The sequence below is a fragment of the Mastigoproctus giganteus genome, chromosome 6 (genome assembly GCF_048544385.1).
Source record: "Mastigoproctus giganteus isolate SK-2022 chromosome 6, ASM4854438v1, whole genome shotgun sequence".
In the NCBI taxonomy this organism is placed as follows: domain Eukaryota; kingdom Metazoa; phylum Arthropoda; class Arachnida; order Uropygi; family Thelyphonidae; genus Mastigoproctus; species Mastigoproctus giganteus.
Genome location: NC_143580.1, coordinates 149,879,491 through 149,899,868, shown reverse-complemented (window position 1 = coordinate 149,899,868; position 20,378 = coordinate 149,879,491). Strand labels below are relative to the sequence as shown.

At 38.6% G+C, this 20,378-nt stretch overlaps 1 protein-coding gene across 2 annotated transcripts in view; it reads right to left on the bottom strand.

Moving 5' to 3' along the window:
• Marf (Mitochondrial assembly regulatory factor) overlaps positions 1–20,378 on the bottom strand; it is a 495,171-nt gene that overhangs the window by 461,234 nt on the left and 13,559 nt on the right. For both annotated transcript variants that reach the window (XM_090376530.1, XM_090376532.1), the window contains exon 2: positions 6,252–6,515. In XM_090376530.1, coding sequence (XP_090232656.1) covers positions 6,252–6,477 — 226 coding nt within the window. In that variant the 5' untranslated portion in view covers positions 6,478–6,515. The remainder of the gene's footprint in view (positions 1–6,251; positions 6,516–20,378) is intronic.

Sequence of the window (20,378 nt, the reverse complement as noted above, 5' to 3'; positions counted from 1 at the left end):
GCAAAACCATATAACCTTATTCTGTCTTTTGGGAATATCACTGACTTCATAAAATGAACTAACATCTTCTGCAACCTGTTTGGGGATCAGATGCGTGAATCAGGTACCAAAATCATACAAAATACATCTGTCAGAAGGTACAACCAAGACATTAAACATTTCAGCTGAAAACTAAATTCATCCAAAACAGTTCACCGAACAGTTGGCAACTATAATTTAATGTATCTCAGGATCATAAAAATAACTGAATGTGAACCAATTAATGTTTGAAAAATATATATAAATTTTTTAATGTATAAATTGTTTAATAATAACAGAAATTTGTAATTTTCTCACATTAGCTTTTTTTTTAACCTGATTACCTTTTATACTGACAGAGTTCAAGACTACAAAGAGTACTGATAGAAAATTCAGCTGGTGAAAACAGATGTTTTTGAAAAAAATTGTTTTTTCATTTAACACACTAAACAGTTTAATAAATAGTTTTAATTGTCCTAATCATGTAAGTTAGCTAATTTTTAAATTAAGCTAAGGATTAAATAAGTTACAACTTAATATTCAGAGACCCTTCGTCATCAGTGAATTTGGCACGAACATTGTATTTCGTAATTGGTAACTGTAGTGTAGTAATTGCAGTGCTTTAAATTATAGTAAATAAGTAGACTGAAGGGCATAATCACTTAGATTGGCATAATTGTGAAAGGAATTTAAAAATCAGTAGCATATCTAGAAACATAATAGCATAGTACATGCTATATAGCAAAACATTGGGAGTAGTGCCCTGAGAGACTCCACTAATAACATTAGTCCACGACGAGCAGTGTCCATTGATTACCACTCTCTGTCTTCTCCCCCTCAGCCACCCCTTTATCCACAGCAGCAATTTGCCACCAATGCCACACTGCTCCAATTTGTGCAGCAGTCTTCCATGTGCAACAGTATCAAAAGCCTTTCTAAGATCCAAGTATATAATATCAAAGTTATTCCCTGCATCCAGTTCCTTTGTGACTGCATCATAGTATCCAATCAAATTGGTCAGGCAAGACTTCCCCTTAACAAAACCATGCTGTGTCCGAGCTATAACTGAAGTCTTGTCTAAATGATCCTGCAGTGCTTCTTTAACTAGTGCTTCCATTAATTTTCCTGGAAAAGAAGTTAAACTCACAGGTCTATAATTACTTGTGTCAGCCTTTGATCCTCCTTTGTGAATTGGGAGTCACATTTGCACATCTCCAGTCTATGGGTACTTCCTTTGACTCTCATAATTATGAGAGTCCAAGGAAGCTCTCATAATTATGGCTAAGCGTTTGCTTACTTCCTTTGGTGCCTCCTTTAATATAACTGGATAGATCCCATCCACCCTTGATCTGGTTAACAGCAGTGATCATTCATGTATTAGGAATTTGCAGATAAAAGAACCATTAGGTGGCAGTGATCACAGTGTACTGACGTCGGATTTAATTAAAGATTTAATTACCATCAGGGGTAAAGGAAAGGGTTTTTGCTTCCGTAAAGGCGAGTACAGTGGTCTCCGACAGTTTTTAAATTCTGTACAGTGGGATCAACTGACGATGTTATCAACAGTAAATTCTAAGTGGGAAGCATTCAAGGAATTAATCGTGGAAGATATAAAAGTTTCATACCTATTAAGAAATATTGTTCAAGGTTTAGGCCTAAATGGTTGTCAAATGAACTAATAAGACTCGTAACAGAGAAGAAAAATGCATGGGATGCATATAAATTATCAAGCGACTCAGAAGCCTATGGCAGATATAAGTTAATCTGTAATCAGGTCACAAAGGAGGTTCGGCAGGCGAAGGCAGATTACAAGAAATCCTTGGCAAAAGATGCTAAGAAAAGCAGCAAGGATTTCTTTACTTATATAAACTCTAAAAGGAAGGGGATGAATCTGATTGGTCCACTTGACATCGATGGTTCGACTGTAGATGATCCTGCTCAGATAGCAAACAAACTGAATGAGTATTTTGCATCTACATTCACACATGAGGAATTATTAAGGTTATCAAATTGTAGCAGGATACTTAATGATTTTGTAATAACTGAGAGCAAAGTGGAAGAGAAATTGTTGAACTTAAATGTAAGAAAAGCACCTGGGGTGGATGGGATCTATCCAGTTATATTAAAGGAGGCGGCAAAGCAACTAAGCAAACCCTTAGCCATAATTATGAGAGTATCCTTGGACTCAGGGGAGGTTCCCACGGACTGGAGATGTGCAAATGTATCCCCAATTCACAAAGGGGGATCAAAGGGTGACACGAGTAATTAAAGACCAGTTAGTTTAATTTCTGTTCCTGGTAAAATAATGGAGTCGCTGGTTACAGATGCATTGCAGGATCATCTAGACAGGACTGCAGCAATTATTCAGACACAGCATGGATTTGTTAAGGGAAAGTCTTGTCTGACAAATTTGATAGGATATTATGATGTGGTTACAAAGGAACTGGATGCAAAAAATAATTTTGATATCATATATTTGGATTTCAGGAAAGCTTTTGACACTGTTGCGCATGGAAGACTATTGTACAAATTGGAGCAGAATGGTATTAAGGGTAAGTTGCTACAATGGATAAAAGGATGGTTAAGTGCGAGAAGACAGAGGGTGGTAATCAATGGGTGCTGCTCTTCTTGGACTAATGTTATTAGTGGAGTCCCACAGGGTTCGGTGTTAGGTCCACTGTTGTTTTGTATATTTATCAATGATATTGATGAAGGTATATCAGGCTTAATGTCGAAGTTTACAGATGATACAAAGGTTGGCAGGGTTGTTAATGACAGTAATGGCAGTGTGCTACTGCAACAGGATCTAGATAATTTGGGCAGATGGGCTAAGAAGTAGCAACTGAAGTTTAACCTTGACAAATGCAAAGTACTGCATATGGGTAGAAGTAACCCAAGAGAAACGTACCAACTGTGTGGTACTACACTTAAGGTGGTAGAAAATGAAAAAGACCTGGGAGTAATTGTGCAGGCAGATATGAAGTTTTCTGAGCAATGCAGACAGGCTGCCATGGCAAGTCATGGGGTTTTGTCAATGATATATAGGAATTTTGCTAGCAGGGAAAAGGAGGTGATTATCCCTCTGTATAAGGCAATGGTCAGGCCACGCCTTGAGTACTGCGTACAGGTCTGGAGGCCTCATTTTAGGAAGGATGTAGATTTACTTGGGCGTGTACAGAAAAGGGCAACAAGATTGGTGAGGGGAATGAAGGGATCCTCTTATCAAGAGAGGCTTAAGTTCTGCAAATTGCAGTGGCTGGAGACTAGGCACCTGCACGGTGATCTGATTGAGGTGTATAAGGCCTTGAATGGGTTGCACACGCTGATTCTGATGGGATCCTTCCACTTGTTCAGATTACGAGCCTAAGGGAGCATAAATTCGAATTATGAAAGGTCAGATGTAGAATAGATGTGCAGAAATTTGTATTTAGCCAGCGGGTGGTTAATTGCTGGAACAAACTTCCATCTGCCGTTGTGGAAGTTGATAGGTTGAATAAATTTAAGGAGGAACTGGACAGGCCTTTGGAGGGAATGGTGTGATTTTTTTTTTTTTTTTTTGGCTGATGCTGCATAAGCTCATACACTTGCTTTCTTGCATTGCATGCCACTACTACTACTACCCCAGGTGCCTTTCTTGTATTTATCTTCAACAATTTCTCCTCCACTTTACTCTCAATTATTACAAGATCATCTAGCTCACTGCCAGTGTTTACTTCATCTGTCGCATTCCCCTTCCTGAATAACTCCTCATGTGTGAATGGAGATGCAAAATATTGATTTAGTTTGTTAGCTACCTGAGCAGGACCATGAACAGTTGAACCATCGATATCGAGTGGACCAATCTGATTAATCCCTTTCCTTCTAGAGTTTACATTAGTAAAGAACTCCTTGCTGTTTTTCTTTGCATCCCTTGCCAAAGATTTCTCGTAATCTGCCTTGGCCTGCCTAACCTCCTTCATAACTTGGTTACAGATCAACTTATATCTATCATAGGCTTCTGTGTCACATGTTAATTTATATGTATCCCATGCATTTTTCTTCTCTGCCATATGTCTCATTAGTTCATCTGACATCCATTTAGGCCTAAACCTTGAACAATATTTCTTAGTTGGTATGTAAAGCCTAGTAGCTTCCAAGATAAGTTCTTTGAATGCTTCCCATTTTGAGTTTGCTGTTGGTAACATCATCAGTTGGTCCCACAGTACAGAATTTAAATACTGTCTCAGACCATCGTAGTTGCCTTTACAAAAGCAATAACCCTTCCCTTTATCCCTGATGGTAGTTACCTCCTTGAGTAAATCCCACTTCAGCACACTGTGATCACTGCCACCTAGTGGTTCCTGTATCTGCAGATTCTTAATGCATGAAGAATCACTACTGATAATCAAATCAAGAGTATTGCTCCCTCTAGTTGCCTCTCGAACATGCTGATTTAGAAAACAATCATCCAATAAATCCACAAAAGCCTTGCTAGTGTGTGAGTGACCAACTCATAAATTCCAGTCAATATCTGGGAAATTAAAATCCCCCATTATAAGACTCTCTGATTTACTGGCCCACTCTATCTCCCTGTACAGTTTCTTATTATACTCATCAGAGTCATTAGGCCTATAGCACACTCCTACTCTCAATTTTGATCTCCCAATGCTTATGTCACACCAAGCTGACTCGACACTGCACTGTCCAGCGATGTCGACTGGCTTCACTTCCTTGGATTTTATGTGTTTCTTAACTAATAGCATAACCCCTCCCTCTTCCTATCCTGCCTATCCTTTCTGTAGACGTTGTACTCCCCAAATTCCAGTTCTGCATTACTTATATCTGTGTGACACCACGTCTCTGATATCCCAACAATATCCGCCTTTGATGCTTTGAGCAATACCTAAATTCATCAAATTTATTTACCAAACTCCTAGCATTGGTGTACACGCAAGTATACATGCACCTGTTCTTTTTCTTAGCTACCCTAACACAACCCATGTGTTTACTTGTACCGCAATGACTCCCAGCAGTCTCTTAAATATCCTGCATCTTATTTTCCAGGCTGCTGCTCATTCCAATAGAAGCAGGGCAAGAATCATTTTCACCTCTGCCAGTGGCTACTGTTAATCTATTAGTCCTTGTATTCCCCCAATCTAGCAGTTTTCCGACCCACCTAGCACTGCCTGATGAGATGCAATGAAGGAATCTGGTGTCAACAACTGAAGATGAGGACATTACCTACTAACTCTTCTCTCAGGTCTTGATACTCGTGGCAATTGAACAATACATGTTCCCACTCCTCTCATGACCGACAAATATACATTGTGTATTCACTGATCCCAAAGCATTAAATTAGCAAAAAGTGTCACATCCAGTAATAAAGCAATGCAGACTGCAAGTTTGGATTGAACCAGGCAGGCATACCTGTGCCAGTCTTGTTGACATATGAAAGAAACTTTTTTGTTATCAGTCCTTTGACACTGCTATTCCACTGTTCTGCCATAACTGTGCCAGGCAAGCCCACATCAGCTTCTTTTCCTCCTTATAGCCACAGTCCATTGCACTGCAATGGACATTCTCTCGTACATTCATCCTTTCTAATGGTAAAAGCAGACTGACCTAAAAAAGTAAACTCAAATCAAGAAGTATATCAAATGTAAACAATCAAATAATACCTGCAGTGCATCATTTGGCACCGTATGGCATGCCATACTGAGCCATAACAGTACAGCATAACCGGTGCATAGTGTTATTACTGCATTAGGATATAAGTTTATTGTAGTATTTTTAATTATATTGAATTTGAACTGAAATCATGCCTCAGACCAGAGCAGAGAAGCAAAATGCTCAAGGTAGTTGGTCATTCTTCATCTGTGCAAACTACAATGTTATGTCAACTATTTCAGACTTTTGAGCCTTCTTTCATCATCCAGAGCAGAGAAGCAAAATGCTCAAGGTAGCTGGTCATTCTTCATCTGTGCAAACTACAATGTTATGTCAACCATTCCAGACTTTTGAGCCTTCTTTCATCATTAAAAACCAATCAATTCCTAAACATGTGGGGGGGTTGCCAATGCAAAGCCAACTCAGCATATATGCTACTAATGGAAGAAGCTATCAAATCCCCCACCAACATGACTTAAATTTTAATATTTTGGAAATATCAGATTTGAAAATTTATACAATATGAAAGAAAATTTTGAGAAATAAATTTATTAATGAAGAAGAGGTAACAAAAAATATTCTTTTACCTTCAAGAAATCTGTAACTTTCATCTACATAATCTCTCATGCCTATAAAAATATCATTAATTTTTTTCTTGGCCAAAACAAAAATTTTTAATGGTGATGAATCAGCTAGCCGTCGAACTTCAGCATTATTAACAGGTTTAGGCGTTAAAGACATGTGTACTGGTTGAGAAGGTGGATTTGGCTCAATTGGACTTAACGATAGAGATCTACTGAGGTAACCTGCCATCTTTTATCCTTCACATAAAGTAAAATATTTAATATTACCTAAAAGAAGAGAATAAGCAAATATTATAAATTTAGCATTAAAATATCTTTAATACTTCTATTACTTATTAGTCCTTTGAGCTTCTTGGTAATTTATATATCTATACAAAAATTAAAAACTTTTTGATATACTGTATGTTAAAATTAATTAATAGATTATCAGTAAGTCTACTAATATCAATTTATTTAATATGGTTGTAGTAAGCATAACTGTTAGGCACTGTTCATACTGCCTTCCATAGACTGGCTGTTTTTATATTTTATGTCCTTATTTATACAGCAAACCCCCACTATTCGCGGGGGTTATGTTCCTGAGAAATGCCGCGAATACAGAGTTATGGCTCCCATAGTAATAAAGGGGTTCCGTTCCAAAGTATGAAATATATAAGAAAAACTAGTCTAAAATTTTGTCTATGTATGTATATAGTATGACTATGTACATAGACAGTACATAATGAAATGCAAGCATATGGCATCAAAATGAAAATAAGAAACAATTTAATATTAATGTAATATTTATTAGAAATTTCAAACAAATCTTTTAAACCAGCATCTTTGCTAGCTAAAAAACTTATCCCGCCAGAGCTATCACAAGTTTCGCTAAAGTGTTGATAAAGGAGTTTTGCCTTTTCGCGAATGATGAGTGAACTTAACGGAATTTTATTTTGAATTTGGTCTTCTATCCACAGATTAAGCTTTTTCCATTTTTTCTAATTTAACATCACGATTTACAGAGCAAATTTTTGAAGCAATTAGCGCGTTTTCACGGACACTACGGCGGATTTTTTCTTCCGATTTCTTGATTGATCGTACCGTTGACTCATTGATTTTATAATGTTTTGCCACTGAGAAGACACTTTCACCATTAGAAATTTTATCTGATAACTCAATTTTATTCGCTAATGTTATCACCTTCTTTGATCTTTTCACATTTCCCTTGTTATTCGTATCCATATTTTTGTACGGGTTAGAAAGAACTTGTCCACAATAAAGTCACTTTCTTCCATTAACACACTCGAAAAAGTCTGTTTTACACTGCAAAACAGTAGATTTATCACTTTTGTAAGCATATCAATTTATAAATTGATAAATTTATTCAGTTTATAAGCATATAAATTAAAAGCAAACGACGAAACCTTCCATGACAAGCGCATAACACATACTAAACAAGGATTAGCGAGAAACATCCACGTTCGCGATTTTATCACCCCTCTCCCCCCCCACCTACTCAGCGCTGTTTTGACTGGGAAAGATAATTTTAGCCAAGCCCATGTTTTTTTATGGCAGAAAATGTTCACGGCGCTTTAAAATTCACATTTTTTTAGGTTTCATTTTATATTAAATCAGCGACCGCGAATACACAAAACCGCGAAAAGCGGGGGTTTACTGTACTTTGCTTTTCAGTTAACAGTTTGGGCCTCATACGGTGAGGGCGCTTAAGCTATCTTGGTTTTATTTTTCATTACGTAAGGACCATCACTGTGCAAATCTATTGCACTGACAGGCCAATAGTGTTCTATCAGCTGCTGACCAATGCATTGATTTGTGTGACATTCAAAATTCAGTAATTCCAAGACTATAATTGTCTTGTAGCCGTCTAGTTAGATAGGATCAATGGTCATACTGTTTTTAAACTTTTAATTGTTTCTTATATTGGTGAACATGCTGTGAATTGTTTACAGTAGATGTCAATATTTCACATTATTTGGCTTCAGCATTTTCAGGGTATGCACCTGTCTATATTTGTTCATAATTGGTTTGTATATTATGCTGTATTAGCTTTATTTAAGGTATTCAAAATTTTAGGTACATATTCCTCTTACAAAACTCTCTCTCTCCCTCTCTCTCTCTGTCAATTTAGTTCCTCCCTCCCCTTTTGTTCTCGTCAATGTTTCTTCATTTAACTACTAGTTTTTGTTGTATTCACTGTTTACAGGCTTATTCATTCTGCTATCATATTTTAATTTACATATGTAACTCTTATGTTATACACACAAGATTTTCCATTAAAAAAAAAAAAAAAAAAAACACTAGCTGAAACTGCATGTATATCCTGAAATATAGCATACAGAATCAATTCTGGTATCACAGAAAAAACTTGGAGAATGGCACTATCTCTAGTAAAATATTCCTGAAAAAATGAAATGACATCTGATACACCTTTAATATTTGCAAGAGATACATTCATGGAAATCACTTTGAATATTAAAATAAAAGGCTTAAGAGATAAGGGGATTAGGTGGCACTTTAAGGAAATCAAGTGAATGTTCATGATTAATACAATATAAAATAAAATGTAATGTGCAGGTGCCCCCACCCCACCTCAGTGTTCTTAATTTGGGCCATAAAAACAAAGGCTAAGTGAACCTGCATTGAGTGGGGGGGGGTGGAATATTTATCCATAGAATATAATGTAAATAATTTTAACTGCTGTGACCAGTGTTTCTGGCTTTTATCCTGCACATTTACGTTGTTTACAATACCAGCTTAGGATACTGTTGCCTTTAAAACTGCTCAAAACTACCCTAAATGCAGTGCTCACCCAATTTTCACCTTTTTTACAATGTCAAATTTAGTTTATAATAGCTTTTCACCTCCTTTGATCTCTTTGAGAAGATAAAACTATCAACATGGCACACTAAAATCAATCACCTGTACATAAAATGCACATAAACAATACAAAATGCACACAAACCAAACTAAACTAAAAAAAAAATCGTCCTCAGCGATAATACAGAGCAGTATGCAGCTAAAAACAACTCTCTGTCAAGAAACAACAGTTCAGAAAAGTTTTATAATTAGAACCCTTGGAACCAGCACTTCCTTTCCAATGTCAATTGAGCAGGATGATGTTTAAAAGAGTATATTTTTATAACACATAAAAAATGGAACCGCAACCGCTTCAAGATATTTTCCATATATATTCCTATAGAACTGAATGACCAAAGTGTTTTACAGCCATGGTCAGGCCGCCTGGAGGGTAAAGTGGTGCACTATGGAGGAAAAATTGTTGAAGTTAAACATAAGAAAAGCACCTGGGGTGGATGGGATCTATCCAGTTATATTAAAGGAAGCGGCAAAGCAACTAAGCAAACCCTTAGCCATAATTATGAGAGCATCCTTGGACTCAGGGGAGGTTCCCACGGACTGGAGATGTGCAAATGTATCCCCAATTCACAAAGGGGGATTGAAGGGTGACACGAGTAATTACAGACCAGTTAGTTTAACTTCTGTTCCGGGTAAAATAATGGAGTCACTGGTTAAAGATGCATTGCAGGATCATCTAGACAAGACTGCAGCAATAATTCAGACACAGCATGGGTTTGTTAAGGGAAAGTCTTGTCTGACAAATTTGATAGGATATTATGATGTGGTTACAAAGGAACTGGATGCAAAAAATAATTTTGATATCATATATTTGGTATTAAGGGTAAGTTGCTACAATGGATAAAAGGATGGTTAAGTGGGAGAAGACAGAGGGTGGTAATCAATGGGTGCTGCTCTTCGTGGACTAATGTTATTAGTGGTGTTCCACAGGGTTCGGTGTTAGGTCCACTGTTTTTTTTTTTTTTTATTTATCAATGATATTGATGAAGGTATATCAGGCTTAATGTCGAAGTTTGCAGATGATACAAAGGTTGGCAGGATTGTTAATGGCAGTAATGGCAGTGTGCTACTGCAACAGGATCTAGATAATTTGGGCAGATGGGCTAAGAAGTAGCAACTGAAGTTTAACCTTGACAAATGCAAAGTACTGCATATGGGTAGAAGTAACCCCAGAGAAACGTACCAACTGTGTGGAACTACACTTAAGGTGGTAGAAAATGAAAAAGACCTGGGAGTAATTGAGCAGTCAGATATGAAGTTTTCTGAGCAATGCAGACAATCTGCCAGGGCAGGTAATGGGGTTTTGTCAATGATATATAGGAATTTTGCTAGCAGGGAGAAGGAGGTGATTGTCCCTCTGTATAAGGCAATGGTCAGGCCATGCCTTGAGTACTGCGTACAGGCCTGGAGGCCTCATTTTAGGAAGGATGTAGATTTACTTGAGCGTGTACAAAGAAGGGCAACAAGATTGGTGAGGGGAATGAAGGGATCCTCTTACCAAGAGAGGCTTAAGTTCTGCAAATTGCAGTGGCTGGAGACTAGGCACCGCACCTGCGCAGTGATCTGATTGAGGTGTATAAGGCCTTGAATGGGTTGAGCACGCTGAATTCTGATGGGATCCTTCCACTTGTTCAGATTACGAACCTAAGGGGACATAAATTCAAATTAAGAAAAGACAGATGTAGAATAGATGTGCAGAAATTTGACTTTAGCCAGCGGGTGGTTAATTGCTGGAACAAACTTTCATCTGTCGTTGTGGAAGTTGATGGGTTGAATAAATTTAAGGAGGAACTGGACAGGCATTTGGAGGGAATGGTGTGATTTTTTTTTTTTTTTTTTTTTTGGCTGATGCTGCATAAGCTCATACACTTGCTTTCTTGCATCACATGCCACTACTACTACTACTACTACTGCAACCAGGTGCCAATGTTCAGGGGGCACCTGAAACTTACATACATATATGAAGAAAATTTTAAAGGGGAGTGCTAAATTTCAATTGGCACCTGGGTGCCACATATCCTAGGAATGCCCCTGGAAAGACAAAGAAAAGTTGTGGCAGTACCCATGGATCGTCTAGACAACGCTGCAATTATACTTCAGACTGAGCAAGGTTTGTTAAAGGGAAATCTTTTTTGGCCAATTTGATTCGATTCTATGATGTAGTACAAAGGAACTAAATGCAAAAAATAATTTTGATACTTATACTTGGATTTCAGGAAAGCTTTTGATACCATGCATATAAAAGAGTGGACAATTTGGAGCAGTGTGACATTAAGGGCAAGTTGCTGCTATGGATAAAGGGATGGCTGAATGGGAAAAGACAAAGATTGGTAATCAATGGGCATTGCTCTTCATGGACTAATGCTATTAGTGGAGTCCCTCACAGTTGTGTTGTGTCCATCGTTGTTTTCTATATTTATCAATGATACTGATGTCCACGTTTGGCTTAATGTCCTGGCTTAATGTCCACGTTTGCAGATGTTACAAAGGTTAGCAGAGTGGTTAATGATAGTATACACTGTACATTAACAGAATCTATAAAAGATGGGCTGAGAAATGGCATATGAAGTTTAAAGTTGATAAATGCAAAGTACTGCAAATGGGTAGCAGTAACCCCAGAGTAACGTACCAACTGTGTGGTTCTACACTCAGGATAGTGGAAAGTGAGAAAAACCTGGAAGTAATTATACAGTCAGACATGATGTTCTCTAACCAATGCAGACAGCTGCCAGGACAGCTCAAGGAGTTTGTCAATAACATACAAGAATTTTACTAGCAGGGATAAGGAAGTGATTCTCCCATTGTATAATGATAGTGCGCACTGTACATTAACAGAATCTATAAAAGATGGGCTGAGAAATGGCAAACGAAGTATGAACTGTGTGGTACTACACTCAGGGTAGTAGAAAGTGAAAAAAACCTGGAAGTAATTATAGTCAGACATGATCTTCTCCAAGCAATGCAGACAGATGCCAGGACAGCTCATGGGGTTTTGTCAATGATATACAAGAATTTTACTAGCAGGGATAAGGAGGTGATTATCCCATTGTATAAGGCAATGGGCAGGCCACATCTTAAGTACTGCATACAGGTCTGGAGGCCCCATTTTAGAAGGATGTGGAACTGCTGGAATGAGTACAGAAGGGCAATGAGACTGGTAAAGGGAACAAAGCGGTGCTCCGTACCAAAGAAGGCTTCAGATCTGAAAATTGCAGCATCTGGAGACTAGGCACCTGCAAGGTGATCTGACTCCGGTGTTTAAGGCTTTGAATGTATTGAGCAAGCTCAATGCTGAAAAGATTGTTCCTCTTGCTCAGATCATACAAGGGGAAACAAATTAAAATTGAAGGGTGGTTGCAGAATAGATGTGAGGAAGTTTGCCTTTAGCCTGCAGGTTGTTGATTACTGGAACAAACTGACGTGTTGTTGTGGAAGTTAATAGGTTAAATAAATTCAAGGAAAAACTGGACAAACTTTTTTGAGCGAACGGATGGGTGAAATGGGAGGTGTCTTTTCTTTTTCTTTTTTTGGCTGATAATGTATAAGCTTGCTTTCTTGCATCATTTGCCACTACTAATGCTAATACAAAAAATAATTTTTGTGACAACACACAGCTTTCAAAATTGACTTGTCATAAATCAAAAATACTTTGCAGCATTGCCAGTTTGACCAGAAACTCCATTTTCTCATTAATTATATCAGTTAAACGTGTATTTAAATCAAAAGAACATCCTTTTGAAGGCAAATACAGTGAACTGCAGTTGATCAGAAAACTGAATGAAGTGCATTAAAAAAATTTTTTTACCTCCTCAAAGGTGAATGCCACAATTAGTACTATTTTGGGGGAACAGAGTAGGGGAATTTGTGCTCTGAGATTATCAAAAAATACAGAGATTAACAACACACAAGCACTCAGTGAACTGAGTTATAGTTTGGGACAATTGTACATAATAACTGTTATCTTCTTCTTTCAGTGCCATCTCTAAGTTCAGAAGTGAGTGATCACTTTTTTGAACTCTTTTCAATCTTCAGCCCATCTGACAAGTTCTTCGAATCCCAGTCAATTCATCTCTTGATGTTATCCATCCATGAAGTTTTTGGTTCGCCAACTCCTCTCTTCCCCTCCAACCTTCCCTCCAGTACCACCTACAACAACTCATACATACTTCCTCTCATGATGTGTCCCAAGTATTTTACCTTCCATTGTTCCATGATGTCATCATTTGTCAATTATGTCCTATAATTTGAAACACTTGTTCATTTGTCATCCGCTTAGTCCAGGGTATCTTCAGATTCATCTATACACCTACATCTCGAGAGACTCCACTCTCTTTACTGCTGTAGCCGAGTGTCCAAGTTTCAACTCTATATAGAAGTACTGGACACACAGCACCCTACAAACTTCATGCGTGTTGCCAGTGCAAGATTTTTTCCGAAACCAGTAATCTATTTTTCATGAATCCGTATCTTGCAATCTCAATTCTGATCTTAATCTCTTCATCAGGGTCCAAATTTTCATTTAGCCAGCAGCTGAGGTATTTGAATCTTTTTACTTTTTCAATATTCTTGCTGCTTAAAACAAGATTTGTCACGTTGACTACAGTCTTATTGACGATCGTTAATTTTGTTAACTGTTATTATAACAAAAATAAATATAAATACTATAAATATATATTAGCAAGGGCACATGATGCAAGCTTATCTAGCATCAGCCAAAAAAAAACAAAAAAAAAACCCTTATTTCACCCATCCCCTCGCTCCGAATGTTTGTCAAGTTCTGCCTTGAATCTATTTAAGCTATCAACTTCTACAACGACAGATGGAAGTTTATTCCAGCAATCAACCACCCGCTGGCTAAAGGCAAACTTCCGCACATCTACCCTACAACAGTCTTTCCTCAAATTGAATTTATGCCCTCTCAGGAGATTGTTCTGAGCAAGAGAAAGAATCCCATCAGCATTGAGAATGCTCAAACAATTCAAGGCTTTATACACCTCAATCAGATCACCTCGCAGGTGCCTAGTCTCCAGACACTGTAATTTGCAAAACTTAAACATTTCTTCATAAGAGCTACCCTTTGTTCTGTTCACTAATCTTGTTGTCCTTCTCTGTACTCATTCCAACAGCTCTACATCCTTATTAAAATGAGGCCTCCAGACCTGTATACAGTACTCAAGGTGTGGCCTGACCACTGCCTTATACAAGGGAATAATCACCTCCTTATCCACTGCTATAAAAATTCCTGCATATCATTGACAAGACACCATGAGCTACTCTTGAAGACCGTCTGCATTGCTCAGAAAACTTCATATCTGCCTGCACGATTATCCCCAGGTCCTTTTCATTCTCTACCACTGTCAGTGTGGTACCACAGAGTTGATACGTTACTCTCGGATAACTGCTTTCCATATGTACTACTTTACATTTGTCAATGTTAAATAAACTTCATTTGCCACCTCTCAGCCCATCTACTCAACTTTTCTAGATCCTGTTGCAGCAGTGTACTGTCATTAGTGTGGAGGGAGTCTTTCAAGGTTTCTGGTAGATTTCCCTATTAAAATTAATTCATAAACCAGAGAAGGAATTAACTGATCCAAGAGCTTACAGGCCTATTTCTCTGTTAGCTAACTTGGGCAAGATATTTAAAATATTATTGTTATTAAGATTGGAGTTTTTGTTTAACACTGCTAATGTTCCTGCCAACCTTTGTATCGTCTCCAAACTTGGACATTAAGCCTAATATACCATCATTAATATCATTTATAAATACAGAAAACAACAATGGACCCAACACTGAACCCTGAGGGACCCAACATTGAACTACTCCACTAATAACATTAGTCCGCGAAGAGCAGTTTCCATTGATTACCACTTTCTATCTTCTCCAACCCAACCATCCCTTTATCCATAAGCAATTTGCCTCCAATGCCACACTGCTCCAATTTGTGTAGCAGTCTTCCATGTGCAACAGTACCAAAGGCCTTTCTAAAATTCAAATATACGATAAAGTTATTCTTTGCATCCAGTTCCTTTGTGACTTCACCATAGTATCCAATCAAATTAATCAGACAAGACTGCCCCTTAACAAACCCATTCTGTGTCCGAGCTATAACTGAAGTCTTGTCTAGATGTTCCTGCAATGCTTCTTTAACCAGTGCCTCCATTAATTTCCTTGGAACAGAAATTAAACTTACAGATCTGTAATTACCTGTGTCTCCCTTTTATCCTCCTTTGTGGATTGGGGTCACATTTGCACATCTCCAGTCCATGGGTACCTCCCCTGAGGCCAGGGAAGCTCTCATAATTATGGCTAAGGGTTTGTTTACTTTCTTTGCCGCCTCCTTTAATATAACTGGATAGATTCCATCCACCCCAGGTGCCTTTCTTATGTTTATCTTCAACAATTTTTTCCTCCACTTTACTCTCAGTTATTACAAAATTATCTAGCTTACTACCAGAGTTGAATACAAATCTGGCATTCCCCTCCCTGAATAACTCATGTGTGCATGTAGATGCAAAATATTCATTTAGTTTGTATCTATCTGAGCAGGAACATCAACAGTTGAAACATCGATATCAAGTGGACCAATCTGATTCATTCCTTTCCTTCTAGAGTTTCCATAAGTAAAGAACTCTTTGCATCCTTTGCCAAAGATTTCTAATCTGCCTTCGCCTGCCTTACCTCCTGTGTAACTTGGTTACAGATCAACTTATATCTATCATAGGCTCCTGTGTCACGTGTTAATTTATATGTATCCCATGCATCTGTCATATGTCTAATTAGTTCATCTGACATCCATTTAGGCCTAAATCTTGAACAATATTTCTTTGTTGGTATGAAAAGCCTAGTAGCTTCCAAGATAAGTTCTTTGAATGCTTCCCATTTTGAATTTGCTGTTGGTAACATCATCAGTTGGTCCCACCATATAGAATATATCAGTTGGTCCCACCATATAGAAAAGGTACAATGCGAGTAGGCATAATCTACAGACCAGGTGATTGTGAAGACTATGACAAAAGCCTCTACATGCAAATGGAATGGGCAAGTAAGCGTCAATGCCTTATTATGGGTGATTTCAATTTGCCTCTAATTGATTGGAGTAAATGGGAAGGAAACTCGACATGGGGAACAAAATTTTTAAATCAACTAGATGACTGTTATTTGTATCAACATGTCAGGGAAAGTACTAGAGAAAAGAATATCCTAGACCTCATCATCACACATGAATCAGATGACATAACAGGGCTGACAGTAGAGGAACCAGTAGCAGGAAGTGATCACGGAGTTCTACGGTGGATGATGACGAGAGAGGTAGCAGAAGTAAAAGGCAAAGGAATGGGTTTTAATTTCAGAAAAGGAAATTACGATGCCTTAAGGTACTACATGGCCTCTATTAACTGGGTAGATATCGCGCAGAGAATGAATACAATTGAACTGTGGTACGCTTTTAAAACATTAATCACAAATGCCTTGAATGCGTATATACCATTAAAAAAATACTCCACGAGAAGGGTTCCAAGTTGGATGAATAGTGAAGTTGCCACATTACTTGAGCAGAAAAAGGTGGCATGGAAAGGTTACAGAGCAATAAAAACTACTGAAGCCTATCAACATCATCAACCTTTGCCCAGGGGCAAAGGTTGATGACGTTGTAGAGCAGATATCATCTTTTAAGGGCACAAAAGGTGATATAGTTGTACACGTTGGCACTAATGATATTAAGAGTAGGAGACCAGCGGAATTACTTAACAAGTACAGGTCACTGTTGAAAAAAAGCCGTGAAGTAGGGTTGAATTTGAAAGTGTCTGCAATTCTGCCCAGACACGATAGGAGGGAGTATGTGATGAGAGCCTTGTCGATCAATTCGGCCCTGGAAAGATTGTACAAGGCTGAAGGGGTAGAATTTTTTTCAGCCTGGACTGTACTTGTTAACAGGAGAGATTGCTTCTACAGGGATGGGATACACTTAAATAGAAAGGGTGCAAGAATATTTGCTGATGCTATCGAGGCAGTGTTAGGTGGGTCGGAAAACTGCTAGCTTGGGGGGAGACAAAGACTAATGGATTAACAGTAGCCACGGGCAGAGGTGAAAGAGATTCTTGCACTGCTTCTATTGGAATGAGCAGAAGCCTGAAAAACAAGATGTAGGATATTTCAGAGACTGCTGGAAGTCATTGCGGTAAAAGTAAACACATGGGTTGTGTTAGGGTAGCTAAGAATAGAAACAGGTGCATGTATACTTGCGTGTACACTAATGCTAGGAGTTTAGTAAATAAATTTGATGAATTTGAGGTATTACTCAAAACATCAAAGGCAGATATTGTTGGGATATCAGAGACGTGGTGTCACACAGATATAAGGAATGCAGAACTGGAATTTGGGGAGTACAACGTCTACAGAAAGGATAGACAGGATAGGAAGGGAGGAGGGGTTATGCTATTAGTTAAAAAACACATAAAATCCAAGGAAGTGAAGCCAGTTGACATCGCTGGACAGTGCAGTGTTGAGTCAGTTTGGTGTGACATAAGCATAGGTAAATCAAAATTGAGAGTAGGAGTGTGCTATAGGCCTAATGACTCTGATGAGTATAATAAGATACTGTACAGGGAAATAGAGTGGGCTAGTAAATCAGAGAGTCTTATAATGGGGGATTTTAATTTCCCAGATATTGACTGGAATTTGTGGGTTGGTCACTCGCACACTAGCAAGGCTTTTGTGGATTTATTGGATGATTGTTTTCTCCACCAGCATGTTCGGGAGGCAACTAGAGGGAGTAATACTCTTGATCTGATTATCAGTAGTGATTCTTCATGCATTAGGAATCTGCAGATAAATGAACCACTGGGTGGCAGTGATCACAGTGTGCTGAAGTGGGATTTACTCAAGGAGGTAACTACCATCAGAGGTAAAGGGAAGGGTTTTTGCTTTCGTAAAGGAGACTATGCTGGTCTGAGACAGTATTTAAATTCTATACAGTGGGACCAACTGATGATGTTACCAACAGCAAATTCAAAATGGGAAGCATTCAAGGAACTAATCTTGGAAGCTACCAGGCTTTACATACCAACCAAGAAATATTGTTCAAGGTTCAGGCCTAAATGGTTGTCAGATGAACTAATGAGACATATGGCAGAGAAGAAAAATGCATGGGATACATACAAATTAATGGGTGACGTGGAAGCCTATGATAGATATAAGTTGGTCTGTAACCAAGTCACAAAGGAGATTAGGCAGGCAAAGGCAGATTATGAGAAATCCTTGGCAAAGGATGCAAAGAAAAACAGAAAAGAGTTCTTTACCTATTTAAACTCAAGAAGGAAAGGGATGAATCAGATTGGTCCACTGGATGTTGATGGTTCAACAGTTGAGGATCCAGCTCAGGTGGCTAACAATCTAAACGAGTATTTTGCATCTACATTCACACATGAGGAGTTATTCAGGAAGGGGAATGTCGTAGGTGAAGTAAACATTGGCAGTGAGCTAGATGATTTTCTAATAACTGAGAGGAAAGTGGAGGAGAAATTGTTGAGGATAAACATAAAAAAGGCACCCGGGGTGGATGGGATCTATCCAGTTATATTAAAGGAGGCAGCAAAGGAAGTAAGCAAACCCCTAGCCATAATTATGAGAGCTTCTTTGGACTCAGGGGAGGTACCCATGGACTGGAGACGTGCAAATGTAACCCCAATTCACAAAGGAGGATCAAAGGCTGACACAAGTAATTATAGACCTGTTAGTTTGACTTCGGTTCCAGGAAAATTAATGGAGGCACTGGTTAAAGAAGCACTGCAGGATCATCTGGACAAGAATTCAGTTATAGCTCAGACACAGCATGGGTTTGTTAAGGGCAGGTCTTGTCTGACCGATTTGATTGGATACTATGATGTCACAAAAGAACTGGATGCAGGGAATAACTTTGATATTATATATTTGGATCTTAGAAAGGCTTTTGATACTGTTGCGCATGGAAGACTGCTGCACAAATTGGAGAAGTGTGGCATTCGAGGCAAATTGCTGCTATGGATAAAGGGATGGTTGAGTGGCAGAAGACAGAGAGTGGTAATCAATGGACACTGCTCAACGTGGACTAATGTTATTGGAGTTCCTCAGGGTTCAGTGTTGGGTCCATTGTTGTTTTCTGTATTTATAAATGATATTGATGATGGTGTATCAGGCTTAATGTCCAAGTTTGCAGACGATACAAAGGTTGGCAGGGTTGTTAAGGACACTACTGATACTATGCTGCTGCAACAGGATCTGGAAAGGTTGAGCAGATGGGCTGAGAGGTGGCAAATGAAGTTTAACATTGACAAATGTAAAGTACTACATATGGGAAACAGTAACCCCAGATCAACGTATCAACTCTGTGGTACTACGCTGACAGTGGTAGAGAATGAAAAGGACCTGGGGGTAATTGTGCAGGCAGATATGAAGTTCTCTGAGCAGTGCAGACGAGCTGCAAGAGTAGCTCATGGTGTCTTGTCAATGATATACAGGAATTTTTCTAGCAGGGACAGGGATGTGATTATTCCCTTGTATAAGGCATTGGTCAGGCCACACCTTGAGTACTGTATACAGGTCTGGAGGCCTCATTTCAAGAAGGATGTAGAGCTGCTGGAACGAGTACAGAGAAGGGCAACAAGATTAGTGAATGGAACAAAGGGTTGCTCTTACGAAGAAAGGCTTAAGTTTTGCAAATTACAGAGCCTGGAGACTAGGCATCGCCGAGGTGATCTGATAGAGGTGTACAAGGCTTTGAATGGCTTGAGCATGCTCAATGCCGATGGAATTCTTCCTCTTGCTCAGAATAATCACCTGAGAGGGCATAAATTCAAATTGAGGAAGGACGGATGTCGGATAGATGTGCGGAAATTCGCCTTTAGCCAGCGGGCAGTTGGTTTGTGGAATAGACTTCCATCGCTTGTTGTTGAAGTTGATAGCCTAAACAAATTTAAGGCTCAGCTGGACAGGTATTTCGAACGAATTGAGGGGTGAAATGGGAGTAGTGGTTGTTTTTTTTTTTTTTTTTTTTTTGGCTGATGCTGAATAAGCTTGCTTTCTTGCATCATATGCCTCTACTAATGCTAATGCTAAAAATGCTATAACAGCTACAAGGTGATGTGTAATAGAGCCACAGAAAAGGTTCGACAGGCAAAGGCAGTTTATGAGAAATCACTAGCAAACAGAGCAAAGAGGGGGGATAAAGAATTCTTCACATATATAAATGCCAAGAAGAGCAGGACAAACCAGATCGG